The following is a 27,965-nucleotide window of genomic DNA, read 5'->3' as shown; positions in this document are numbered from 1 at the left end:
CTCAGTGCTCCAAACCTGATATTATTCCTAGGACAGGTGTAGACTCTGAACAACCACAGGGAGTTAAAAAAAAAAAAAAAAAGCACACATCAAGGGCTCTTTTGAAGCTAAATGTAGCGTATGTGCTAATTTCTCTTCTCAGGTGAACAATAATGGAAAGGGATCAGCCGGTGAGCATAGCACACTATTATGGATCACCGATGAAAAATTCATGAGCGTAATTGCGGATGAAAGTATCCTGATCATCACTTCAGTGAATGCAGGAAAAAGGCGTATATTGATCTCGGAGCGGAAGAGTAATGGATGTAAGCCTGGTTTAACAACAGTAGCTTGACATTTGCATATGCTAGTCAAAGTGGATGGAAGGTCACAGCATGAAGCAGCCAAATGGAACAAATTGTTTCGTTTGGAAACTGAATTTGGTTTGGATTTAATACGGCAGAAAAAAAATGAGTCAATCAATCTTTAATCTGCTCTTTAATGATGATTTTAACCTCAATTGTAATGGTGATTTTGTTGAGTATATTTCTAAAATTAAATTCCTCCGCCCCACATTTCACGGACAGACGGCATTGTTTGCTGCAGTAAGACATGCACACAGATTTTGTGCATTTTTAGATTCCAAGTAGCATTATGTAGGCTCAGACTTATTTAGAAAAAAGAAAAAAAAAAAGGGAAAGTTGTTTTTCTCAAACAGATGAGCTTTTCTATATTAAACTGGATGGATGGACGGACGTATCATCATTAAATCCACTCAAATTTGATTCAAATGTTATTTGAGTGTCATTTGAAAGTCAAAGTCAGGAAGGCGTGCGAGGATAGTGTGCTGCTTGGCCGTGCATGCGCTTTGGCCTGCGTCCCCCACTTGGATGGCAAACAGACAGTGGGCCCATGGCAGGTGGGAGCAGACCAGGTGGAACTCCACAGTGAAGACCAGGTGTCGCCTAGTAAATCTCTTTGCGCTTTGCCTGCATAATACAATGGCAACATCTACGGCAGAATAAAATACCTACCTTTGTGCCATAACGTCAAAGCCGCCATTATTATGAATCCTAAGAATGGCAACGATTGAATAGGAAAATCTAGTGTGGGTGGATAATTGGTGTGATTTACGTCGGCTGACAAGTTAAGAGATCATTTTTCCATTTTAACTTGAAGCCTAAATTACAGCTTCCAGACTAATGTCCCTGTAATTTATCATTGCACCCATTTCTGTAAGGACACTGAAAATAATATAATAAAACCATATCATTGAATCATATAATGAAATAATAATAATCATATCATTGAAATTGACTCGACGTTGACTGAAATTTAAATACAGTGACACCATCAGGTCATGTGGAGAATTCTTTTTTTTTTTTCTACCAGTCAGCTGGTCCGCTGAAGGAATGTCTCTTTTAAAAAAAAGCGGATCATTGCTCGGGCATCTTCCACTCATCCACCACTTCCTCCATGACTGGAGTTTCTTTTGCACAGTGGTGCGTGCGTTCTGCTCAGCTGTGCGTGCGTAGCCAGCATAGCTCCATCACATACTTCTCATCTACATGGATCCAGCCTCCAAAGCCCGAGGCACTCGGCATGGGCAAGCGCGCCGCTCGTTGCGTTAAGACATGCTTAACGCACTGTGCATTTACGTACAGGCCTAGATGTATAGCCATCCATGCACTGGCGCTGAGATGTCAAGACACAGCAATCACAATGCTGAACATTTAGAATGTAATCATGTTCGGATAGATGCCTTAAAACATTGACCATCATTTGTTATTGTGATTGCAATTGGTGTGGAACTGCACAGCATCACGGGAGCCGGTTTCTAAAATGGCGACCGTCTAAAAGAGTGAACAACTCACCAAGTAACTGGACACTTTATTAGATAGGTTAATGTTATGTTGGTAGTACACCAACAACCTTAGGCAGGAATATTGCACTGCTCTTGTTTAGTAATTAGTATTGTGTCCACACCCTCACCGGCGCAGAATGCCTGTATGTGAAATAAATATCATTTGCTTGTAAAGGCCCATTTCTGGCCCCAACATCAGCATATGTGATCCACCTCTGCACCATGTTATGTGTGTAAACTTTGAATGTTTGCAATGGGTCCCTTTAGATTGAGTGAGTGGATCAATTGAGGTCTTCGATATATTTATACGAAGAATGCCGAATTTTAATTTCTTATTTGGATACGTCAAGAGTATTTGCCGATTTAAATCATATGACAATGAAGTGTACCTATTAGAATGACTTTTTGATGAAATTTCCTGGGAAACCAACCTGCAACTTTATCTGAGTCCATCAGATAGGGAGATCCCCCACGAGAGACAGTTGACTCCCATCCTTTACATTCCACCCGCGTCTGTCTGTCTGTATACTACACCCCTGTCACAAGCATCATCATCATCATCATCATCACCACCACCACCATCATCTTCATCATCAGTCTTCACGTTGTAGTGCAGACTGCGCATGCGCCCGGCATTGGAATTACCGCACTGGCAAGAATAAGTTGTAGCTCGTCTTGTCTTCTGCAAAAGGAGGCTAGAAGAAAAAACACACGCCATCAAAAGACGCGAGTATGGCGGTGTTAAGAAGAAGGTGGTGGTGCTTTTGTGTCTGGGTGTTCCCCCTGGTAGTGGCCGTGGTGTGCGTTAAAAGGTAAGAAGGCTCCACTCCTCTCCTTTTTTTCCCCTACCGGACCAGCAGCGGAGGCGGCGTGGAGGAGACTTTGCGCTCCGTGGAATGTTTTGTCACCGTAATCTGTTAATTTACGCGTGCCTATGTGTGTGCGCCTTTCTCCACAGTGTCGGTGTGAATGATCCGAGCAATATGCCGTTGGTTAAGGAGACGGTGGACAGGCTGTTGACAGGTTATGATATTCGTCTCAGGCCAGATTTCGGAGGTAAGTGGTCACTTTCTGCGCCAATGCAATGCTGTGCAAATGCCAGACAAGTGGGATGCATGCGCACGTCAAAAAAAAAACACGCACACGCACTTTACTCATGCATGCATTCAAATTCCAATCCCCATTTTAACTTTTAGAATGCTCGAATGTTCTGCTTTTGTGCGCGTCAAAAAAGAAACCGGATTTGACACAAGCGCAATATGATTATGAGCCACTTAGCTGCACCACAGTTCACAAAGTTTTATTTTTTTTTTACCCCCCCACCCCAGGTGCGCCAGTGGGAGTGGGCATGAATATTGACATCGCCAGCATAGACATGGTGTCTGAAGTCAATATGGTAAGTTATCATACAAATGGGGTAATTATCTCTGCGTGGATGCTGGTAGAAGGGGAGGGGGGGCGTGTTTGGTGGGGGGGGGGATACCCTCCCAAATGCACAGAAGGGGAACCCCCACACTCTTGTTTGTAATGACATGAAATGTTTCACTGCTTACGTTATGCTCTTGACAGCATTTATAAACACGCATGTTATAAAAAAATAATTGGATTTTTTTTTTATGCAACTGTAAAACATATTAGGTCAGACTGACCTCTCTGTGATGGTTGAAAAAGCTTGCTTTATCAAGGCTTATTTTTCTGTGGACTTTTTATTTTTAGTGGAAACACTGATAAGAGTTGAAGTGGGAGATTTTGCTCCATACAAGTGCACCCCCTACTGATGGTTTGTTAGAACTGCAGCCTTTTCTCCATGGAAGGTCACACTTCTAAAGCAAGTGTTGTTTCCATCCGCATCATTTGCCATTTTCCCCCTCTTGATTATTTCATTTTTTATTGTAAATAAGAAAGTACCCCAACCCCCCCCCCCCCCCATGCTGTGACGTGATTTTGACGTTGGCTGCGATATGACTCATGTTTTGATGTCATGTGGAATATTTTTGGCAGCAGCGAAATCCCCTGAAGGCTTTTTGCTCATGTTGTTGTGTTTGTGCACATGCAGACTGCCTGCTTGAACGGAGACGTGATGCAAAACACAGACGATGCCGCGTCTATTCGCGACCGCCGACATGCGCACGTGACACATGTAGACGAAATGGAAGTGCGAAAGACGACCTGGGGATTACCTCCAAGTCAAACACAAGCAGGCTTGAATATCAAATGAATACAAAGAATTGAAGACAATTTAGGTTATGCAATGACCATGAACAAACGTATCTTACAAATGAAAACAAATTTCCAGTGCTTGTATTGGGAGCAACATAACGTCTGCTCATAGAGGAGAAGGAACACACAAAGCAGATTTTTGCCCTTGTTAAGTGGAATCAATTGGACCCTACAGCCTGTGTTGGGCTTTACTCCTCTGGTTTAAATTAGAATTTATTAGCATGTTGGACATTGTTTAACTCGGAAGTGTCACCTTCCCTGCCTGTACAAGGAAAGTTGAACAAGTCAGTAGAAAGCCTGCATCAGTCCTGTCGCTAAACCGCATGACATGCTAGAAACATGGAATAAGGCTCACGTGGAGCGGGGCCTCCGAGGCTTGAAGGGTGAAAATGGATAGGAGTGTGTAAGACCTGGGGGTCGCATTTATCACCTCGGTGTGTGTGTGTGAGGGGCCGAGAGAGAGAGATGGGTTGCCATGCAGAAAGCCAAATGGTGTTAGAGGGAAGGTCACGCACCTCGTGCTGCTCAGAGTTCACTGTGCATGACTCAGTGGTGCACATACAAAGAGAGAGCCGCTCTCTGACCACCCATGCCGTGTTACACGTTCGGCCCGAGGCAACGCCAAAGTGGAATATTCATACTTTTGACATATGAGAATCCAGCAGACGCTGCTATTTTCATCTGTGTGAAGTTCTTTTGAGAACCACCCGGCAAAGGAGATCCCGGATGGGCTGTCGGCGGCGCTTGTACAATGTATCACACAGATATATTATTATGGATGTTGGCTGAAAGGCGAGAAGAGATTATTGCTTGCCATATGATAATAAAAGGGAGGAAAGATTGTGGGGCCACTTACTGGCTGTGTAATATCTCAAGCGCACCTGAGAGCTTTAAAAAAGATGATATCAAGTCGGCCACACTGACTTCATCTTTATGACAGTCAGAGCAGGATGTTGAACTGAAATAAATGTAAATAACAATGATCTGATTTTTATCCTGAATACGATTCATGTTGCTGTGTTGCGCGAGCTTTTCAAATTGGATTTCTTTCAGGTTAATCCACCCTTGTGACAAATAAATGGAGAATATGACATGTTAGATGAATACAACTTTAAATTATGCAAATGTAATCTTTCATGAAAAAAAAGATAATTGTGTCAAACAGTTAGACATTTTCATAAGAATCCAAGACCATAAATTTATAGTCCCTCAAAATGCATCTTTTGTTTTATAAACGGTTGCATGCTAAATGGTGTGGATGGGTATGTGTGCTGACCCGTTAGACCCAAAAAAAAACCCCTCAAGTACAAGTAAACGTGCCAGACTCAATTAACATGTGTGAATTCATATCTCAAAATTCCTACATCCCAACATAACGAGCGCCACATTGTACTTGTGAAAAGGGTCAGGTGGGAATAAACATTGACACAAACGTAACTTTAAAGTTCTATTCATGTTTTGTGGACAGCCTAGTTAGCCTTTTTAGCATATGCAGCCAGCATCATACACATGAGGAGGTTTACCTTCTCCCCTTGCCCCGCAAAGCCCCCCTCCCTGTCGTCCCTGCTCTCGCCCGGCGGCCAAGTCAATGTTTGGATTACGTAATGGACAGAGCAGTGTCTCATCCGGGGGTCCATCTCCAACTTGAATAGCCGGCGTACGACAGTCACAGTAAAGGATGCGTGAAGAAAGCCTCAAATGTAATTCCAAAACATTCATCGTGATCAGTGAACACACATTCATTGGACTTTGAAGCCACCAAAAAAGCAGTCCCCGTCATGCATGATGAGTTGAGGGGTGACATTTGGGAGATCTGTCGGTGGGCTTACCTCTTTCCGTGTTGTTTTCACCAGTGGAAACATTGTGGGAGCTGCCTGACTGACTGACTGACACCTTAAACGTTGTCACGTTGTCACGAGACAAGCCAGACTGACACTTTTGTGTCAACAGGTATCACACTCAATTGACAACACTTTGTTGGGCCCTCTCACGGCTTTGAGAAGTGACTGAGCAGATCTAGGATTGACTTGGATTTAAAACCGACAGTCAAGTACAGAACTTTTTTTGGAGGGCTAAAATATTGTTCATGGAAAAGACTTATCAAATAGATGCTCTTACAATTAATCAAATGAAAAATGCACATAGGAAGTGATTCATTATATACAAATTCTACAGTTTATTTGGTGGCTCAAAGCTTTTTAAAGTTCAGATGAGTTAAAAAAAAAGAATGTACCGAATGTATAAGGCGCTGCCAACGGTGACAAATACCTTCCTATCCCATTTACATAACACACAAAAAACATCTCTTGTCCATTTCCCACGCGGCATTCTTTAATAAATTCGACCGAATGAAAGATGTCAGAATATACTTTATCCTACATACATCCTGAGCAAATTTAATCTTATACCGAAGTCACAAGAGACATTTTGGTTAAGAGGTAAAAACACACACACGCAAAAAAAAAGCCTCGGTTGATGCATAATTCATGCTGCTAGGTCTCCCTGTAGACTTTTACTAATCTGCTGTTCCCAATGCAGAGAAATTCTTGAATGCAGCCTGAGCAAATCCATCGGTCGACCACAATTGAAGAATGCTCTCCCTCACTCACCTTAAATCCCCTACGAGTTTTCATTCTTCATTAGGTACCCAATTAGTGTCGTCACCCCTCCCCAATCTCCAATATCAGATGCGCTGGCACCTTGGCCCGTGAGTCGGATTAGAGTTACGAATCAAAGTGGTTTAATCATCTGCCCACTACTCTATTTGTTAGTCTGTAAAATTAAATTCCAAGAATGAACAAAAAGCATTTTGTGTAAATGTGAAAGGCCTTCACGATGGAGACTACAAAGCCTTGCTGGAGGTTGGGTGACAAATGTGAAAATATTTATTTTCTAGCCATCACAACCTCTCAACTGCGGGTCAGTGCGGTGTGCCTCACGCTTAGCACTTCGCAGCTTGTTGCAATCTCACCGTCGGCCTCCAAAAGAGCTCTGAATAAGCAGGCGGGGTGTCAGAAATAGAAATGCTCTGAAATGAATATTGCAATATTTGGAGTCACAAAACGGATGCCCAAATTCAGCACCGTTGAAGTTTCCATAACTTTATTGACACCGATGACACACTTCATTTAACCGTGATGTTGTTCTCAGTCACCAATAACAACTAAACCTTTGTCAACTCTTCACTTCTTCCATCGGGATAGTTGAGCATTTCATAATCCTCCACTAATAATCTGTGCGGGTCTTGTCCTCGCGTGTCCCTCTGCTCTCTTTCCGAGTGGCCTTTAACTCTCCCATTTCCCTCCAGGGACACAAAGAGGGCTTGCAGATGCCCCAATTGACTCTAATAAATTGTATGTCGTCCGTTAAGCTGCACAGCTGCCAACTGACGAAACTAAGCAGCCCTGCTTCGGAGAGGGGGGGGGGGGGGGGGGGGGGGGTGACAATAGTGCCTGTGAATTTCATTTACCATCGGCAGTGATGTTTTTGTAAAGCGATGTTCAGGCCAAATAATGAAAGAGTCAAAAAATGGCTGCAAGGAGATTACATTGTGTCTCCAAGCTTGAGGTCATAACCTTTGCTCCTTTTCAATAAAATGTCTGACATTTCACTTTTGTACAAGTAATAGTAAAGTGCACCTGTGTCTTTTGAAAGATGTTCTGCTGTTAGGGGTTGGAATCTTTTTTTTTTTTTTGGGAGGACTAAGAGTAGTTTGTTAGTACCCCACAATTGGCTCGGTATAATTGCTGGATTAGCCCCAGCTATCGATTGTTTGTAATTCCATCAGCCTAGTACATAAATGTTATATATGTTTTTTTCATGAACATATGACGCAATTATGATTGAGCCCTATGAACGCGACAGAAAATGGAGCCATTTGGAGGTTTTGTAATTCATTGTACAGGATTTGAAAAAAGCAAAACAGTGTGCGCCTATGCATTGTTAATTTGTCGCCATGTTAGCTGCATCTGTCAGTCCAACTGAACTTTATTGGTTTTGCTGATACAACAGTGTAAAAGTTCATTATTCATGCTGGAAGAAACCCCAAATGAAAGCCCTGCAGAAGCTTGCGTGGATGTGTGTTTCAGTCTGACTCCACGCGGCGCACAAGCTGCTCCAGCTACAACGCTTGAATATTAAGGAGTCCGTATTCAGCTGCTGGGAGACGGGGGAATAGATGCCACTCGGCACGGTGGGGGCTGCCATGTTTATTATTAGGCCTCTTTGGAGAAGCTGTGCCCTCTGCCAGGCTCCTCATAGCCTGTCGCTAGCGGCGAGAGGACAGTGTGGGACAGGAAATTGAAAGCTGCTTGTTGTTGTTGTTGGAGGGCTTTTTGAAGAAACTCAAGTAGATGGATGATAGTGGAGCATTGGCCGTGGGGCGGTGAGATCACATTTCTCTCGGGCAGCTTTGGGGAAAATAAAAAGGACAAAAAATATGGGAAAAGGGACTTCTTCAAGGTCATACAACAGCAGTTTGATTAGTTCTTACAGTTCTTGTCGGTTGCCAAAATGAAATACCGTAATTTTCGGACTATAAGTCGTGTTTTTTTTCATAGTTTGGGTGGGGGGCGACTTATATACATATATGTTTTGTTTTTCACTTTTTTGGGCATTTTATGGCTGGTGCGACTTATACTCCGGTGCGACTTATAGTCCGAAAATGACGGTAACCGTCTCGAGTGTTCTCACATTCGCATTTTACTTTCCCAGAAGCATTCCAAATAAATACAACATGAGCTCTTATGAGATTAAGATGGATGGAGTACACGCTTAAGGAGAAATGATGGAAAATGGGACACGCGAAAATAAGTAAAGCAAGGAGATGTTCGGGAGATAAAAGCGGCAAGAGAAACCATCAGAGGGAGGTCACCGCTAGTGCCCGAATCAGACAGTGGAAGGGAAGCGGCAAGCTGTGAAGAATAAAAGCAATTTGCATGGCCGCTCCGCTGAGCTTTTAGATGCCTTTCATTTACCCCCTTGAAACCCTCCCTCCCTCCTTAACAAGCCCATTGCTCCAATCCGTACCTTTCAAATAGAAAACGGGCTTCAAGGGTAGGAGGAAGAAAGAAATGTGCAAGCTAAAGACTCCTGGTTTTAGCCAGGTCTCCCTCCCCGCAAAGCTGCTGCTCCTCACATCAAACCAATGTTTCCAGCTTAGACCTCATCCCATTTCGCTCTTCCTGTCTATTTGATCAATCGCCAGTCCTCTTGCCCAAGTCGTTTTTCACACAAGCAGGTTTCAATCAGCCGAAAAGGGCGCAGGTCAACTCGACTCGTGACCGATGGCCACCTAGAGCAATTAAAGTAAGCAAAGCAGCCACTTCTGGGTCAGAAGTCCATCTTAGCATTAGTTTGAGGAACTACCTGACAAGGAAGGATGAGCTATAAAAAGCTCCACAGGATTGGAAAAAAGTTTTAGAATTTGCAGTTGAGCTTTTCTGCTCTTCTAAAACCTCAATGCTGTTTCTCACCCATGAGTCACGTCATACGTATATAAATAAATGAGCAAGAGTTTGTTGCGCGAGGTGTTTTCCAGAAATGCACTCGTGTGTGAGAAGGACAAAATGGATCTGCATTTGAATGTCCTTAATTTTCACAAGGCGAGCTATTGGGGCTGATACACAAACCTTTTGATATTAAAGAATATGTGATGCTTACTTTATTTGAACCCAGAGTTTGTCTTATCATCGTTTCCCATTGGAATGAATGGAAATGCCGTTAATCAGTTCCGGCCTTCCCAAGTTTTTGCGGTAAACATGTTGCAGGCATCAAATTTGACAGCTAACTTGATTCTGACCGTTCCTTTGGACTTTTTTTTTGCCCTTGTGCTGGGCAAAACGTCATGCCCTGCGTCTCCAAGGAATAGCGCAATGATTGGGACGGGCATGTGGAACCTTTTATTCTTGTGGCTGGGGGCAAAAAAAGGTCTGCTGAGGATTTGGGGAAAATGCCAACTTGAGCCCCGCTGCTTTCATGCTAAAATGTTATTTTCTAGGGCCAATGTCAGTCATGAGCTTTTGAAAATATCTTTTGTATTGTCATTACTTTACCTCCCTTATGGCATCCCGGATTATGTCTCACAAATCTCGCCTAGCAACAAGGGACATCTTAAATAGTCTGTCAATCCATGTTGTGAGCTCCATAGAATGTGTTGCATGTCTCTCAAACTCATTTGGGGTTCACAGCCATCCAGACCAAAAAATGTGAGTGCAGAATGACTCATTTATTTCAATCCAGTTTATAGCATCGAGAACATTGTGATTACTTTGTATTGCCTCAGCCTGACAGCTCCGAATTGCGGCATGTTCATAAATTACCGTCATTCTTCCCCACATCGCTCTTGCTTACTTTTGGCTTTGCATCCCCCCCCCCCTCCCCCCGGTCTCCACTCGCACAGTTTATGTAGTGATGCTCATTACGAGTGTTATTATGACAGCCTCACTTGCGCATCCAAGTGCGCGCGCACTGTCGCTGCAGTCGCTCTGCTAATTTACAGCCTCCTCCTCCTCCCACAACCAGATGAGGCACACAATAGTCGTCTTTTAGGAAAGTTCGGCGAAGCCACCGTGTCACCTCCGCAGAGCCCGCCCCTACAAAGCAAGGCCGAAACTTCCACAAGTCGATAAAAGGCTGTGGGGGATGACAATGGAAATATTTTAAAACCCTGCCACATTTTAGTAGCGCCCACAGTGATTGTCACTTGTCTATTTGAGATGAATACAGATTGAAAAAATGGCCTGGAAGCGGTGGGCGGAATTGTGCATCAGGCAGAACGTCTTCAGACAAAGCCTGGAGTTCTAAAACTGCAAAGCACAATGGAATCTATTACTACATTTGACGAGGACTCATTACAGTTAGCAATTCGACAAGAGGTTATGTTGAAACGTGGGTCACTTCACGATGCACAAAATAGTGAAACTTTGGTGGACATTTGTGCAGAGTTGATGCATGGATACGGGAAGAAACAAGCAGCTAGATCTGGATGAAAGCATTCCATTTGAAATTTCACAGCTATGAGGACTCGAAATTGTACAAATGGCTTTGTGGTTAAAAGCGTCTCTTCTTCACTGGCACGTGCATGCCAGTGAGAGCCCTTACATAACCGTCGACTGGAAATGAAAGTGTTGCGAAAGCGGCACGTGCGGCTGACAACTCGCTGCGAGTGGGAACAATGAAACAAAAAATAGTTGATAGTCCAGTCACACAACACGCATCCATTTTTTTTTTTAACTGTGAATTAATTACTGTGATGAATGCTAAAAATGCAACAGTTTTACATAAGGCACAGGAAATGTGACAAAATGGATAAAAGCTACTCCTGCTATCCAAACTCCTCCAAGCGACATGCGAGTCCCAAGGGGTGCTGTGGAATATCGCATTTCTATCTACCAGGCATGTTCAAAAATGCACGTTCCTTGCCAGAAAGTGCCGATGTCATGGCAACGACAAGGAAAAGTTCCTTGAGAAAGGAACTTTATGTAAGAGTTGTTATAGTTGGAAAAAGTTGCTTTTCCTTCAATGATTGTGGGGGCTTGAGGTGTCCTAGATTTATCACCATGGAGTTTCACAGCAGATGAAAAAGGAATTCTTGTTTGTTTATGAAGAATGAACACTTTTTGTGTCTCCAGAAACGGAAGAGAAATTGGATTAGCTATTTTGCTATACATGTTTTTTTTTTTTTTTTACATGTTTTTTTCAAACTCACATTGTTCTGACAGTTCTTTGTACTGTTCCGCTTGCATTTTAAGTGGGCTACATCTAATATTGAAGCCCAGTGCGCTTTGGAAATGCAAGCTGGCCATGTCAAAGTATCACAGAGCAGCTATGTAAAACGCTCTCCTCCCCTCATCCATTTCTTTTTCTCACTCTGAATCCTCCTTTGTTCCCAGGACTACACTTTGACCATGTACTTCCAGCAGGCCTGGCGAGATAAGCGCTTGTCCTATTCGGAAATTCCCCTCAACCTGACCTTAGATAACCGCGTGGCCGACCAGCTGTGGGTGCCCGACACCTACTTCCTCAACGACAAGAAGTCTTTCGTCCACGGCGTCACTGTGAAGAACAGAATGATCCGACTGCACCCGGACGGCACTGTGCTCTACGGTCTGAGGTGAGCGCTCACTCAGCCACTAGTTTTTTTTTTTTTTTTACAGTATCTCTTGTCCGGTAACCACTAGCTCAGGCATTGGTGGTAATTATCCCATTAGACAAAAATGCCAACTAAATGGTTTTTTTCCCCAAAACATTTGTTATTTTTTGAATAGTGGCTTACTTTATAAAATGTCTTAATTATATTAGTAACATTTTAAATATTTTTCTTTATAAAATGTCTTATTTATTTTAGTAATATTTTAAGTATTTTTATAGTAAATGTTTTTTTTCCCCAAAACATTTGTTATTTTTTGAATAGTGGCTTACTTTATAAAATGTCTTATTTATATGAGTAACATTTTAAATATTTTTCTTTATAAAATGTCTCATTTATTTTAGTAATATTTTAAGTATTTTTATAGTAAATGAATATTTTAGTAAAAAGAAAAAATTGGAAGAAAAGACATGGACCCAGCACAAGCTCACACTTGATGAACTCGGCACTGTTTTCACTTATAAAACAAAGATGGGCTTTCTTAATGAAAGAACAATAAAAGAATGACTCTTAAATTACTGTATTATGGTGTTTAGATGAAGTTCTCAGAACCGCTTGCGACTTTTAATGAGCCCTTTAATGCTGCTCTACTCACATCTAAACATACGGACATTCCAGACTTCATCTGAGCTCCAGCCACTACAGAACAATTGAGCCAACTGAGAGGCTTTCAAGCTCAGCGTTGACGGTGCACTTTGTAAACCGTGCTGATGTCTCATCACTTTCTTTTGCAAAATAGTCCTCAGACGCCCAAAGTCTATAAACGCTTATTGAAAACCGCAACATCTTAATGGCTATTATGGCACTGCGGAGGGAATTAATGTTGAGCGGGTCTTCGACGTCACCCACTGTGCAAGTACATGTGTACGTAGTTCTGCACACATTTCAATAATATTGCTAACTCGTTCCATCCAACAAACTAAACGGACCAAATCTCATTCCTGTAGCAGCGCCAGCAGATTGTGAGGGTCAGATTATGCTGAACTCGAGCTCATGCCCGTGTTTTGTTGTCGTTTGAGTTCAAGAGCGTGACCTACTGTCTCAGCCCCCCCCGGCACAGCCCAATGCAATATGCAAATGAAATATCCCAAATCAGGGGGATTTGCTTGGCTGTGAAGAGCGAACAAAGTCAGCACAAAATATTACTTTGGAAAGGGGATTAGGATGAAATTAGGATAAGAAATCCATCACGCTCGACACTCCATATGATGTAAGTAGGATGGCCGGAATTGGGTCAGGAGATCAGCCAGTTGTTCTTTTTACAGCCCGGAAACGCATACAGGTATTGCACATGTCATCAAAACCTCCTGATACATATTAAGTGTCTATTAAATACGGCAAATGATCTACTTAGTGGTAAATGGACACTGGTTGTGAAGCTCAGAAATAAGAAAATGAAAACATCCGAACAAATTACAATGACTCGTCCGATATGCTTTAAGTAAAATACAATGACATGTAAATGTTGATTGTCGTTACGTTGAAGTCCTCCGCTGTGAATGAGGGTAAGGCAATGAAATAATAAAGCACTTTAGTAGTATGTAGGCAGAAGGGCTTTGTTGCGTCCATTTCCCACGTCTCACGGGATAATACCGTAGCTTGATGTGGCATGCCATTGCCTAGCCGAGAAAATCCTGGTGTGCACAAACAAGAGCAATAATTAGGAGGTTAGTGTGTAATCACACTAAAGCTGCCTGATTAGGGCAAAATGATCAAATATTAAAATATAATAAGACTCTAACCCTAGTCCTAGTCCTAAACTTTAGTGCATTGGTTATATAGGGTATACCACGAGCAACTGTGTTGCAAATTTGTCCATGATAAAATATTTGAGTTCCTACTGGGATTACTTAGCTGCTCCATAAAAGCATACATGTACCTTCTATGCAATGTGAGGGTTCCATAGTGTAGTGGTTAGTGCACTGGACTTGGACTCCAGCGACCCGAGTTCAAATCCCCATAGGTTTCAAAGATTTTATCATGGAAAAATTTGCATACTATAGTCCGCATGTGAGCTGCTCCATAAAAGCATACATATACCTTCTATGCAATGTGAGGGTTCCATAGTGTAGTGGTTAGTGCACTGGACTTTAACTCCGGCGACCCGAGTTCAAATCCCCATTGGTTTCGAAAATGTTATCATGGAAAGATTTGCATACTATAGTCCGCATGTGAGCTGCTCCATAAAAGCACACATGTACCTTCTATGCAATGTGAGGGTTCCATAGTGTAGTGGTTAGTACACTGGGTTTTAACCCCAGTGACCTGAGTTCAAATCCCAGTAGGTTCCAAAATATTTTATAATGGAAACGTTTACATACTATAGTCCACTTGTGAGCTGCTCCATGAAAGCATACATGTACCTTATATGTAGTGTGCAGGCTCTGTAGTGTAGTGGTTAGTGCACTGGAGTTCAACCCCAGCGACCCGAGTTCAAATCCCAGTAGTTTCCAAAATATTTTATCATGGAAAAATCTGCATACTATAGATCGCTTGTGAGCTGCTACATAAAAGCAGGAACCCTCACATTGCATCGAAGGTACATGTATGCTTTTATGGAGCAGCTCACAAGCGAACTATAGTACGCAAATGATTCCATGATAAAAATTTCGAAACCTACTGGGATTTGAACTCAGGTCACTGGGGTTGAAGTCTAGGGCACTAACCACTACACTATGGAACCATCACATCACATTGAAGGTACATGTATGCTTTTATGGAGCAGCTCACAAGCGAACTATAGTACGCAAATCTTTCCATGATAAAATATTTTGGAACTTACTGGGATTTGAACTCGGGTCGCTGGGGTTAAAGAACAGTGCACTAACCACTACACCATTGAACCTTCATATAGCATGAAAGGTACATGTATGGTTTTATGGAGCAGCTCACAAGCTAATAGTATAGACCAGTGGTCCCCAACCTTTTTTGCGCCACGGACGAGTGTTGGCTTTAGATGCCCAAGTACACTCAAGTGTGTCAATAATGACCCATGTTAGAATCAATGTGTATTTAATGCCATTTTTCTCATTTTGGTAGAGAGTTATGCTTTCAAAGTAGGGTTTAAAACTAGGGTTAGGGTTTCAAATTAGGGTGTCATACAAAGGTTGGGGTTTCAAAGTAAGGTTTAAAACTAGGGTTAGGGCTTCCAACTAGGGTTTCATACTAGGGCTTCAAACTAAGGTTTAAAACTACAGTTAGGGTTCAACATAGGGTTTAAAACTAGAACTAGGGTTTCAAAATAGGGTTTAAAACTAGGGTTAGGGTTTCAAAGTAGGGTTTCAGACTAGAGTTAGGGTTTCAAAGTAGGGTTCGTCCGTGGCGCACAAAAGGTTGGGGACCACTGATCTATACGAGGCGCTTTGTGAGCTGCTCCATAAAACCATATACGTACCGTCCATGCAAAACATGCCAGGGTTCCATAGTGTAGTGGTTAGGGCTCTGAATTCTGAATCAAGAGAACAAACAGATGATGAACAATCACACATTCTCCGTTTACTTTCTTAGGATGTCATTCAACCACAAATTCATAGCAGGGATTCGTTAAGGTGTTTTGAAGGGCAACGGCGTCACAGCTTTCCAAATAATATACAGTACATAACTTGCACAAACCCTGGACTCTTTTTGAAATATCCTCTCGCAAGACTTACACTGTAATGCATAGCCGTCTGTTCCTAGGGAGTTATTTCCCAGCCAAACTTTGAAATTTGCATTTCCCAACTTTACATTATTTATTTGCCCTATTTTGGAGCCGCTGGAGTAATGTGATCTAAATTCCAAGTCAAAAAGCCTTTTGACGCTGGTAATGCAGGCAAGAATGAGAAGGTAATAGTAAGTCAATGCTTCACAGGAGAGATCAAGTTGTTCTGCCTAATTAGGTGTGCCCCTCATCTTTCCGTTCTGAACAATTTATGAGCAATCCAGTTGGGATAAAATGACATTCATTTACACTCAAATTGCATCCGCGGGGCTTCGAAGCACAGCGCGGCTTAGGATGAATAAATGACAGTGCCAAAGTGTTGCTCAATAATGCATCTTGACCATCCTCCTGATTGTCTATTATCCATAGAGTGACTCTTGGGTTCTAGCCTTCTAACGACTTCAACTACTCGCTTCGCATTCTATACACCAAAAGAGGTGCAGTTCCAGCGACGGGCATTTGTGAAGTCTTGCTTTGCGTGTGGAAAATGTGTTACTTGGAACAGAATGTTAAAAATGGCCTCAAGCTTGTGAGGCTACTTAACCGTGACTTGACCTTACAAGTGAGGGCCACCATGTTGTTTCAACATATGGAGCTCAGTCGGTGTGCTTGATGGTGACGTCTTCGGGCGGTCAGCAAGAAACCACGGGCTGAAATAGGATGAAAATATTACGAGTAAAAAATATATTCAATATTTAATAATAATAATTAGTCATAATAAATATTAGTATTAATGGCTGGATTGACGCTTCTAGTGAGCTAATTCCAAATTGCTTGCTAATATAGGCTGGGAAAATAAAGGAAAAAATAAATGTGCATTCATCCAGTCACGCATATATGTACATAGTGCTAACCTTTACCTTAGCCAGGCCGTCTTCCCAAAGACGGTGCCAGACGCTCTTGCAACTCAGTTCTCCACCGCTGACTCCCATCTACACACTCAAGATCAGAAAATAAGCAGCAATTTACTCCTTGGTTAAACACTCGGCGGACTCATCACCAGGAGCACATCCGCACGGATGAAAGAAACGCTGACAAAGACAAGTGACATCAAACTGAAAAGCCGCCCAACCTTGTCCAGCCCAAACATTATTTATTGATCAAGGCTGAGGTGTACCCGAGAAAATAGGAACACATTTGGAGTGAAACTATGATGCCGGAAAAGTGCCAATAAAAGCAGCCAGCAAGCCACCGTGAAGATGACAAGAAGCAGAACTATTAGTATTGGATCAGACAGCTTTTTGTTCTCCATCATGGAAGAGAGAGTCTAGTCAGGCCACAAAGGTGCTTATCTTCACACTGGACTCGTGATGAGCTTTTCTACTAGCGCACATTTATCTGTGTTGTCAGGTGCGCCTACACAATTGCCGCTCGGTGGCAACTCCCTCTTTGGGAATCAAGTTCGCGTAGAGGAGTAAAGAATGGAAAGCTATTCCTCACAGCCTCGTGCTTATGCTCTTCCTACAAAGCTTGAAGGACAACAGAAGCTTATCTATTGACTCGTGGATGGCCCTTATCATCGTCCTACCTATCCGTGGCTCTTGAGTTCACCGAGGAGGTTACTATGGCAACAATCATACACATTTTATAATATGGGTGTTTTTTTCAGACATGGTGGAAGACTGACTGGCATTCTTCTCAATCTGTCTAGTAATTCAAATCATGCAGGGACTTGACATCTTTGTATGATCAAATGTTTTTTTTGTCTCGTGTGTGACTTTTCAGGATCACCACGACAGCTGCTTGTATGATGGACCTCAGAAGGTATCCACTGGATGAGCAAAACTGCACATTGGAAATTGAGAGTTGTAAGTAGTTTTCCCTTTTCCATCTTTTGCTGCATCTTGAGTGACCCGAAACTTTTGGATGGGAGTAAACCAATACAAAAGGCCGAGCATTTGTTCTCTCTCTCTCATCTAATCCGTGACATTTCGGAATTTCCCTTTTGTGGATTCTACCGAAGCGCCGGGAACTACCATTGCATCAATTATGAAAAGATTTTCTTTTTTTTTAGCTTTAAAATTGTGGGTCAGTGTGACATGACACGCCAACTGTGCGATGTTATTCAGGTGCCCTAACTGCAACACAAACATTTAAAAGATGTCACGCTGACTCTACGAGTACACACGCTGCAAACCTCTTTCATAACTTGATCAGCTCTGGATCAGCGCCATGTGTGACTGCAAAGGGCTCTTTAGTGCAGTGGGGAATTTAATATTTAAAAGGCACGGGCAGAAAAAGGCGATTCACAAAAGTTGTGGTCATTGAAGCAGTTGGGAAATACAAACATAGGGCTTCAAAGTTAGGGTTCCAAAATCGGTTTTAAACAGTTTAGGGTTTCAAAGTGAACTAGGGTTAGGGCAGTGCTTCTCAAATAGTGGGGCGCGCCCCCCTTGGGGGGCGCGGTGCTATTCCTGGGGGGGCGCGTGTGACCCTGGGGAACAGGCTTTTTTTTTGGCAGTACTAGAATAAAGTGTAATTGCGCGTTTACTACAGCAGGGGGCAGTGGCGCTCTCATTGTTACTTCTGTCACGTTTGCGACAGTGCAACATTTTACGACTTACAAGACAAGTTAGGATAGTCACGGTGGGGAGGGGGGGCGCGAATAGTTTTCTTCTTGCTAAGGGGGGGCGTAACAGAAAATAATTGAGAAGCACTGGGTTAGGGTAAGGATTAAGGTTGAATAGGGGGTTATGGTCTCAAAGTAGGGTTTCAAATTAGGGTTTCAATTGAGAGTCATGGCTTCAAATGTTTTTCTAAGAGGTAATAGTTCTATTTTTTTTCTGTCTCTCTCCTCTATCTATGCCATATTTACTTTCTTATCTTTAGATGTTCCATCGCTGCCAGGGCACGCAGCCAGCTCCAGCCTTTCCATGCGCAGCAGAAATATGAGAGACATTTTTAATTGGTTGCCAGAATTGACATTAAAGTCACTTTGAACTGTGCGGAATCAAAACAGAATCTTCAAGTTGAGCCACTTCAGCTCACCGAGAGGGGGGGTGGGGGGTCGGATGGAAAGCGGTTAGTCGTGCAGGTGCCGTGTTTTGTTTTCATATGCATGGAGCTGAAATGCAAACTGTCTGTTTATTATACGGCTGGCTTTTCACTTGAGACGGGTGCATTCACTTCCAATAAATGGATGTCTCTGAGAGTCCAAAGCTGCAGCCGGGCATGAAGGACCATTTGAAACCCAATTTAAACATCAAATTCACGCCTATTGAAATGACTTTGAACTTCCGCAAGAATGTTTCCAAGTTTTGACGAATAGTAATAGCACAATGTGCCAAGAGGGACCAAAGAAAACCAAACCGGGCATTTGCAGTATGTGAGCTACAGTACTTCAGTTTAAAATAATAATAATAAAAAAAAAACTTTGATACAGCAGATGCTGGTATTTTATCTCACGCCGACAACCTTCTTTGACCATTAAAAGAAATCAAGGGAGACATCTTTTTATTGAGCTGATAAAAAGCCTGCAGTCAGATGCCGACAGGGAGATATGCCACAGTCCCAGTTAAATAGCTCTTCTATTGCATTGTTATCTCCACAGATGGAATCACCCAAAATTTCATTTAATTTGGGCCCGCCGGCACTCCCGGACTCACAGATCTTTTGCGCTGCCATGGAATACTCATTTTTTCCCCCAGATGGGACAAGTTAATATCTGCCAATTAGGCTTAATGGAGTTCCTTTCCTATTTGCCCTATTGTTCTAATTTGTATGTCTCTCTCTCTCTCTCTCTCTCTCTCTTGCTCGCACTCTCGCTCCCTCCCTCTCCCTCTCGATGCGGAATGCTGAACAGCTAGGTCGCAATAGGTCAGGGGTGTCAAACTCATTGTAGTCATAGCTTCTTTTGGAGGGCCATTATGACTGTCAAGCCAAATAAATGTACGAGCACCTCAAATTAAAATGATGTGGCGGGCCGTATCTGAATTTGACACCTTGTGCAATAGGTCAAAGAGCTAAATGTTTGGATCGGGTGAGTAATGTCCATCTCACGCTTAACGACTTGGACTATTTCGAAAAGCTGGACAAATCAGATATTGAGAGACAGTTATTGCAGGCATGGAAAAAAATAGGGCAGGCAGATTTTAGACCGGGACACGACGTTCCGTCTTCTTCGCAACTTTTGAGATGTAGATGAAGCCAAAATGGAAACGGAAATGCGTCGTGGGTTGCTAACACTGGAATGCAGCAAAGCACCAAGCGGGGCTTTCATCAAGGGGGAACAAGAGATGTTTCTGAGTGTGAGGGTGTTCAAAGTCAGGTTTAATAATTCATTCCAACTAAATAGGTCAGTCAAGATTTCATTAAGGAGAGCTGGCAGGAGGGAGGGAACACTGCTGAGGTAGAAACAAATGACCGCGTATTCGTGACTCGACTAGAAAGGCGGACGTGATGGAAAGATTTCGGTGGAGCTTAATTATACTTGTTGTAATGTATATTACCGAAAATAAATAAGCGCTTTGCAAGTCTTGCTCAATAGGAAGAAGCGTGGAGTATAATCCTCACGGAAGGAGGATTAATTGAACGGCCGTTATATGAAACTGCATGGCTTGAAGTGACTCGCACGTCATCGTTGCACTTTCAATAATAAACCACATTCGGCGTCTTTCATAGTCTAACGAGAATGTTCCATCTTTGCTTTTGAAAGGAGCAATCATCCTGTTACTCAATGATTTATGGCTTGTAGCCAAAGCCCACTTTGCTGCCCATGTCTCCGCTGATTTGGCCAAAATGAAAGCAAAAGAGGGAATAACTTTGCTTGCCATTAATATTAATAGACTCTCGTCCCTTTCATGGATTCGACCGGCTTCTAGAGATGAAAATGGATGCCTTGCTTAGTTATTTAATCATCTTTCTCCAAATGTTAATAATTTACTTGCACTTGGGAGACAACACAATATAGGCTGACTCATAGATTTATTCCCGTATAGCCAACATACACAGTAAAGGGGTTTCCTCGGCTACTATACGTACATACTAAGTAATGCTGTATGTTTAACATGAATTCATTATTGATCGTTGGGCATAATTCAGTCCAAATGTAGCATCAAGGCATTAGCACCAGCTTTGTTCAAAGAAGGCTCAATCGTGAATGATTCAAATCAGTGAATGCATGCAACGCTAATAGTGCTAATCATTTATTTAACTTGTCCGAAAAAAAAAATTAGATTAGATAATACAGAGGATGAATTGATTCTGGCTGGAGTGAGACCCTTGCTACTACCGTAATTTTCGGACTATAAGTCGCGTTTTTTTCATAGTTATACTCAGGAGCGTCTTATATACATATATGTTTTTTTTCACTTTTTTTGGCATTTTATGGCTGGTGCGACTTATACTCCGGTGCAATTTATAGTCCGAAAATTACGGTACTTTTTATTTCACTGTTCTAAAAACGTGCTGAATTAATATAATATCCTAAAATGTGACTGCCAAGAAAGCAAAATAGACTTGGCTCATTTTGCTAATGTAAGCTAAAAGCTCAGAATGCTTACACATTAGCTGATTCATTTTCTCAAACTCAGACATGGCAATAAAATTGCGCAAATATGCTGTTACTATCTTTTTTTTGGGGGATGCTAGATGGCATTGGCATAGGAGTCTGTACGATTTAATTGAAGAATTCAATTCCAATTACAATAAATACTTTCTTATTTCCTCCTTTTGTTTTGTTTGAAGCTTTCAATTGTGGACACGTTGCTTTCTGGTTTCCCCGTCTCAGATGGTTACACAACTGACGACATTGAGTTTTACTGGCGAGGAGGCAACAAGGCCGTGACTGGCGTGGACAAGATTGAATTACCACAATTCTCCATCGTGGATCACAAACTCATCTCCAAGAATGTCGTCTTCTCTACAGGTGAGGAGGTTTAACAGTATGGCTGACAAATTGCTTTTTTTGAAACTCAACTCGTTAGCAGTTTAATCAAAATACAGTGGATTTAATTCATGTTCCACTAATGCAAGTGTTTAGTGCGTGGGTGCATAGAACACATTACGGTAAAGATTTTTGTTTTACTTGATTTCCTCTTTAAAACTAACAATTAACTAATGAATTGTTAATTTGCTCGATCAAGCAACTTTCATTTCATTAAGTAACAACGGCACTGAAATGGGGATTTTAATGTGGCTTTTTACTCTTTCTTTTCATTATGATGCAAGCAAATTCCCTTCAGTGAATGCACTCGGATGGATACAAAAATAACCATCCCTGCTAATTGCTTGTAAGGATGAAAACGTTCAAACCGAGTTTATATGCGGAAGTTCCCTCCGAGATGGAAGACGCCATGACTTATTTAAAAGCAATAAACAAAAAGAATGTTGTCTGATACAATGAAATATTAATGCTTTGCGTGCTTCCATATTCATGGCATGCTCGTGTAAGCAGGCCAGTGGTTTTGCTCTGTTCTTTCTGGAGCTTGTCAGAATTCAAATGGTTACAAGTCACCATAACTCCATTATTCCCGTACGACTGCCCAATACTCGCCGGTACCGTTTAATGTGATTTAAGGACGCTTGGTCAAGTGTTGCCCCACTAATGTGACTTAAATTAAGTCTAGATGCACAAGTGGCGGGGATTCCCCTTTTTAGCGCGATGTCAACGGCAGAATGGAAGTAGTGACCCCGAGGTCGTTCAAAGATGCCAACATCAGCATGTGCTTGGCGCTCGGCCAGTGTCAAGTTTACGGCCAAGGAGAGCCAATGTCATTTTAGCGAATGAATAACAAGTAGCGCTGGGCTTTGTTGTTCCGTGCTGCCTTTCTTCCCTCATCTTGGTGACTTGCAGCATGTGGCTCATGCTGGAATTAACTAAATTAAATAGCAGACGTAAGCCAAAGCCTGGCGGACTCTTGAGTGTTTTCGTGTGTAAATCTCGTCCCTTCAGCGCTTTTATGCGTGCGTGACTTTCAAGTCAATTGCAATTTCTTGTGATGCTCTTATGGGTGACATTTTACAACTGGGTTGGAGTTTAGTTATGGTCCCACCTTCATCAAAAAAAAGTGCATCTGCTTGAACAATTACCGTATTTTCCGCCCTATAAGGCGCACCTAAAAACCTAAAATTTTCTCAAAAACCAACAGTGCGCCTTATATATGGACCAAATTCCTAAATTTAAACTGGCCCAAAGCATTGTGTCATGAAATCAATCATAAGTGGCCCCCTGAAGACTATGAATCATGACTCAAAAAGACTATGGATCATTATTTTATGATTATAAAGTAATTTGTTCCGTCTGAAGTTGAAATAAAAAAGATAAAATGGAGAATGATTTGATTTGGATTCAAAATCTGACATGATGCATTAATGGTGCGCCTTATAGTCCGGTGCGCCTTATATAAGGATAAAGTTTTAAAATGGGCCATTCATTGAAGGTGCGCCTTATAGTCCGGTGCGCCTTATAGGCCGGAAAATACGGTACTTTTTGACCAGCACTGTTTCCTCCATTTGAATGTTTTGACGGCAGCTCATCGAAATGCTAAAATCAAAATAGCTTGGACGATTCAACGCTGACGGCTGTTTTTTTACCTTTTTCCAACTGTGAAGGATCTTATCCCCGCCTGTCGTTAAGTTTTAAGCTGAAGCGAAACATCGGATACTTCATCCTGCAAACGTATATGCCTTCAATCCTCATCACCATTCTCTCCTGGGTCTCCTTTTGGATCAACTATGATGCATCTGCTGCCAGAGTTGCTCTAGGTAAGTCGGGTACCATTCACTGACGAAGAAGAAGAAAAAACAAAACTATGTACATTTGAATGAGCCAGTACAGAATTCTTGTCATTTCTCATAAAACGACTTTGAAAGTCAAGAGTGAAAGCAAATTTAAATACAAGCTCAATTTCATAACCATGCCCGAAGCATTTGAAAGCATCCACCGCTTTCCTCAGCGGGAGTTCTCACCTAATGAACGAGACCGAGGTTGACGTTTGAATTAAAAAGGTAAAATTAGCTGGCTTCCAAATGCAAGATTTCAAGTTCCAAGGGTAAGCTACTCACTTTCACGGACTCTGACAGGATCAATGAAGCAAAGATGCGGCGGCTCATAGATTAGATAAGCATTAGGTGTTGCGGAGATAAATCTACCGTTGCACCATGAGCGCTCTCCTACATCTTCCAATCAACTTTTTTTCCATCAGGTATTACCACGGTGCTGACTATGACCACCATCAACACCCATCTGAGAGAAACGCTTCCCAAAATCCCCTACGTCAAAGCCATTGACATGTACCTCATGGGTTGCTTCGTCTTTGTCTTTCTGGCCTTACTGGAGTACGCTTTGGTCAACTACATCTTCTTCGGTCGGGGCCCTCAGCGTCAGAAAAGGGCCGCCGAGAAGACGGCTACAGCCAACAACGAAAAGATGCGAATGGACCCAAACAAGGTAGGACTAACTCTTCGATGGATTTGCTCTTCACTTGACTAAGCAAGCATCACATCATAGTGGCTGGTGGGCAACGTCGTTGGCCGAGATGACACTTTGTACGCCAGGATGAAACAACGGGATCTCGACGGTCACGACTCAATGTGGGAACCTATCTTCATGGACGACGCTGCGATCGGACTCGGCGACCAAAAGAATAAGGTGACGAAAAATGGAACCAATATATTTGCCACGCGAGGTTGTAACTATCACTTAAGTCAGGGTTTGTTGCCAGGAATATTTTAGGAAAGTCGAATTTTCATCAAATAAAATGCGCACATATCAAGAACTCGAGCAGAATCAAGTCTAAGGCACTTTGATGACCAACGCTGACATTTCTCTTCATCAGATGGACCCACATGAAAACATCTTGCTGAGTACTTTGGACATCAAGAACGACATGGGAATTTCAGAGCTGGCTTTGGGTCTTAATGACCCGCGGAACACCATGCTAACGTACGACAGCTCTACCCTTCAGTACCGCAAAGCAGGGCTGGCCCGCCACAATTTTGGCCGAAACACGTTGGAGCGCCACATGACTCAGAAGAAAAGTCGACTACGGAGGCGCACCTCACAGCTCAAGATCAACATTCCGGACTTGACCGACGTCAACTCCATAGACAAATGGTCGCGGATGATCTTCCCAACTGTCTTCTCCTTTTTCAACATTATTTACTGGCTTTATTATGTCAACTAAAACATTTTGCTAAATTATTCTTTTTTTTTTTTCTTCATTATTTACGCGAGTTACTTTTGTGTCTCGTGACATGGACCAACGTATCACAGCCAGGATCGCATACGTCATATCTTTGAATATCACATCTGCTGATCACACACAAAAGGGAGATGAACATAAAAGGTGCCTGCTCTAAAGTTATTGTTTTGTTTTCTTGGAATTACACCTTGTGATTTATGGTTTTTCATATACTGTACATATATATTTTTGGTAGATATATTTCAGTTAATTCACTTATTGCCAAACGTTATATAGAAGTAGAATTGTTGAATTTAAATTGTTTTACTGTTTTTGTTCAAAACTGGTGAAACGTGTGCATTTGTTATTTTCACTTTGCAATATTTTTTAAAATTATTTTATATCAATTAATATTGAAGTGACACAATGATGAGATTTAATTTGCTAGGCGGTATTTATGTCCCCTAAAATAATCAAAACGAGCCGTTTAATTTTTATGAAATAGTACTGTACAAATTGTGTCATACATAAAAGCACAAATATCAGCTAATGACATTCTTTTCCTTATTGTGCTTAAAAATCTTTGTTTACTTCTAGCTGATCATTAAGTGTATGACCACAAAAGATAACCATATATTGTCATTTAAAGCAAATAGATATTTGTGTACTTTAATTTATCTTCATTGTACTTAGTAGTTTAGAAAATGGATTTTACAAAACATTTTTGCACACAAAATCTTAAAAGCCATAAAGGCTGCACCATGGTTCGAGTGCTGGTGCTTGTAAAGTTTATAAAATGGATTTAAGCTACATACCAACCACATTGAATCGTTTTAAATAACTGTTTAAAATTGAATTATATCACTTTTAACCAGGAAAGTATTGAATATTTAGAAAAAACAATGTATTTCTTTTTTTGGACAAATCTATTAACTTCACGGTCAAAGTCGGAAAAATCTTATAACATTGTATCAGGTCTCAAAGCAAACTTTTGGATTATCTTTTAAAACGTATTCATGCAAAACCATTTGATTTGGTCTTTGAAATATGGGTTCACGGAATTTAATGGCCAGCACTCGGGTCGAAGAAAACAGCCGCAGTGCACCGCATGCCTATTAAACAATTATTTTAATCTCAATTTTGCGTTGGAACATAAATGATGATCTTATTTTTACACAGAGCTAATTAAACTCAACAGCTAATTTCAAATGACACCAATTTTACTTTTGACCTTTGAGCCTCGAAGTAAGGTGTTTAACATATCAATCATTGGTATTATTCATTCTAGCACATTTAGCTGTCGTTTGAGAAAACACAAATCATTTGAAACATGCTATGTTCATTTATATACAGAACTGAAGTGCATAATCATAAAGTGAAGATCATTCTAAATCTGATTTGAGATCATGTGACCGACATCCATCCCAGTATGTAAATATCAAACATAACATTAATAATCAATGAAGTTATACAACTGCTGTAAATAAACTCACATGGGCTTTCTACAGAACGGAACAAAATGAGATTTTCACGACCATTTATACTGTAACATAAATAGAATGCCTCATCAGATGTTAAACAATGTACATAGTATACTGTCACGAGATGGCATTTCCTTCCCGTTGCTTTGTTTGCTAAACAATTTTGGGTGGTTTGTTTTGTTGCCAAAATTGAGCTTGTAATTATGAATGTAGAAAATGTGGCTGAAATATTTGTTTTGAAATAGTCGCAAACGGTAGATGAGATGAAGTAGCCCAAAAATTGAATCATCTCAGGTCAGCAAAGTGTACACTAATAAGAATATCATCACTATAACTTGCTTCAGATGTCTATATAGGAGATTATTGTTTTGTTGATGTAACATTGGTTTGTTATATGCAGTAGCTGTCAGACATTAGCTTCAAAAATATAAATGTATTTTATGTCACTAACAAATGCAAAAATATCTTAAAACTTGCTAATAGTTACTTATAAATATTAGAGGCACATCTGAAAAAAAATTGAATTGAGGTTTGAGTGGAAAATTTTGAAATTCACTCCACAAAAATTCTTAATAGTCCTGTAAAATTAAAAAAAAAAAATACTACAAACATTTCTTGTTACAGAATGACTTACTCTTCCAAAATGTTATGACTTGTTTTCCCTCAATTTCATTTTTAATTTGGCGTTAACAATTTGTTAGTGTATGCATAACAAGGTATATTTACAGGGAGAGAGTGCCATAGATGCGTATTGGCAACAATTATTAATTATTATTTCCGGAAACGCTGGCAACTGGCATGTAAGGTCTACTTCATACATTTACACTTTAATATGTCTTTGTACTTCACGCCATTTTTCTTTCATATACGTATTTTTATACTTGTGTAAAAAAGAAAAAAAAGAGTGCAAAGCGTGCTCTTTGGCAAAACCTTGTAAATCCAAATTTCACATATTTATATTATACAAAATGACTATAGTGTACATTGTCCTCTCGGGCTCTGAAAGCTGAACGTGTATGCTCTTGAAAGCCTTTCAGATAACCCTTGTAAAAAGTTTGGAGATTCTTTGTGGTTGTAAATTGTTTGCAAAATGGCTCTTGAGGTTTGTGGAAAATGTTTTGGGAAACGTCTCCAGGGGAGAAAGGACATAGCAACATGCTAAAAGCCGAAATGACTCATCTTGGTGACAGTGTACTTTTGCACACACTCACAGAAGAAGCCTTAGACTCGTGCTGCCCTGGACTTTTGATCCGAGCGGCGTCAAATCCTTCTTACCTTGTCAACACCATCCACCTGAACAAATCTTCCTACGGGCCCCTCACTAGAAGATTTCCAGGAACTCCGAGCTGTACCCCTCTCCAAGATGCACCCTGTAAAAGCCAATGTCTGTCTTTACAACGGAAACCCATGGAAATGATAACATCGTCAATAAATATTGTATACAGTTCTA

General features: G+C 41.4%; 1 protein-coding gene and 1 long non-coding RNA gene across 2 annotated transcripts in view; one reads left to right on the top strand and one right to left on the bottom strand.

The window, feature by feature from the left end:
- The first annotated feature begins 2,485 nt into the window (after window positions 1-2,485).
- On the top strand, window positions 2,486-27,965 carry LOC133168149 (gamma-aminobutyric acid receptor subunit beta-2-like). Its single transcript, XM_061299466.1, has 10 exons — window positions 2,486-2,655; window positions 2,802-2,899; window positions 3,172-3,239; window positions 11,956-12,176; window positions 17,638-17,720; window positions 21,641-21,778; window positions 23,464-23,616; window positions 24,057-24,301; window positions 24,362-24,502; window positions 24,690-27,965. The coding sequence occupies exons 1-10, from the start codon at window positions 2,576-2,578 to the stop codon at window positions 25,035-25,037; spliced, it is 1,575 nt and encodes a 524-aa protein (XP_061155450.1). The 5' UTR covers window positions 2,486-2,575; the 3' UTR covers window positions 25,038-27,965.
- LOC133168152 (uncharacterized) overlaps window positions 12,772-27,965 on the bottom strand; it is a 64,592-nt gene continuing 49,398 nt past the window's right edge. The window contains exons 8-11 of the long non-coding RNA XR_009718157.1: window positions 27,791-27,885; window positions 16,773-16,851; window positions 16,473-16,562; window positions 12,772-13,846 (exon numbers count right to left, since the gene is read on the bottom strand). This is a non-coding gene — a long non-coding RNA (uncharacterized LOC133168152). The remainder of the gene's footprint in view (window positions 13,847-16,472; window positions 16,563-16,772; window positions 16,852-27,790; window positions 27,886-27,965) is intronic.

This window comes from Syngnathus typhle, linkage group LG15 (genome assembly GCF_033458585.1).
Source record: "Syngnathus typhle isolate RoL2023-S1 ecotype Sweden linkage group LG15, RoL_Styp_1.0, whole genome shotgun sequence".
Taxonomy (NCBI): Eukaryota; Metazoa; Chordata; class Actinopteri; order Syngnathiformes; family Syngnathidae; genus Syngnathus; species Syngnathus typhle.
Note: the sequence above shows the minus strand (reverse complement) of the source record. Positions and strands in the feature narration are given on the sequence as shown.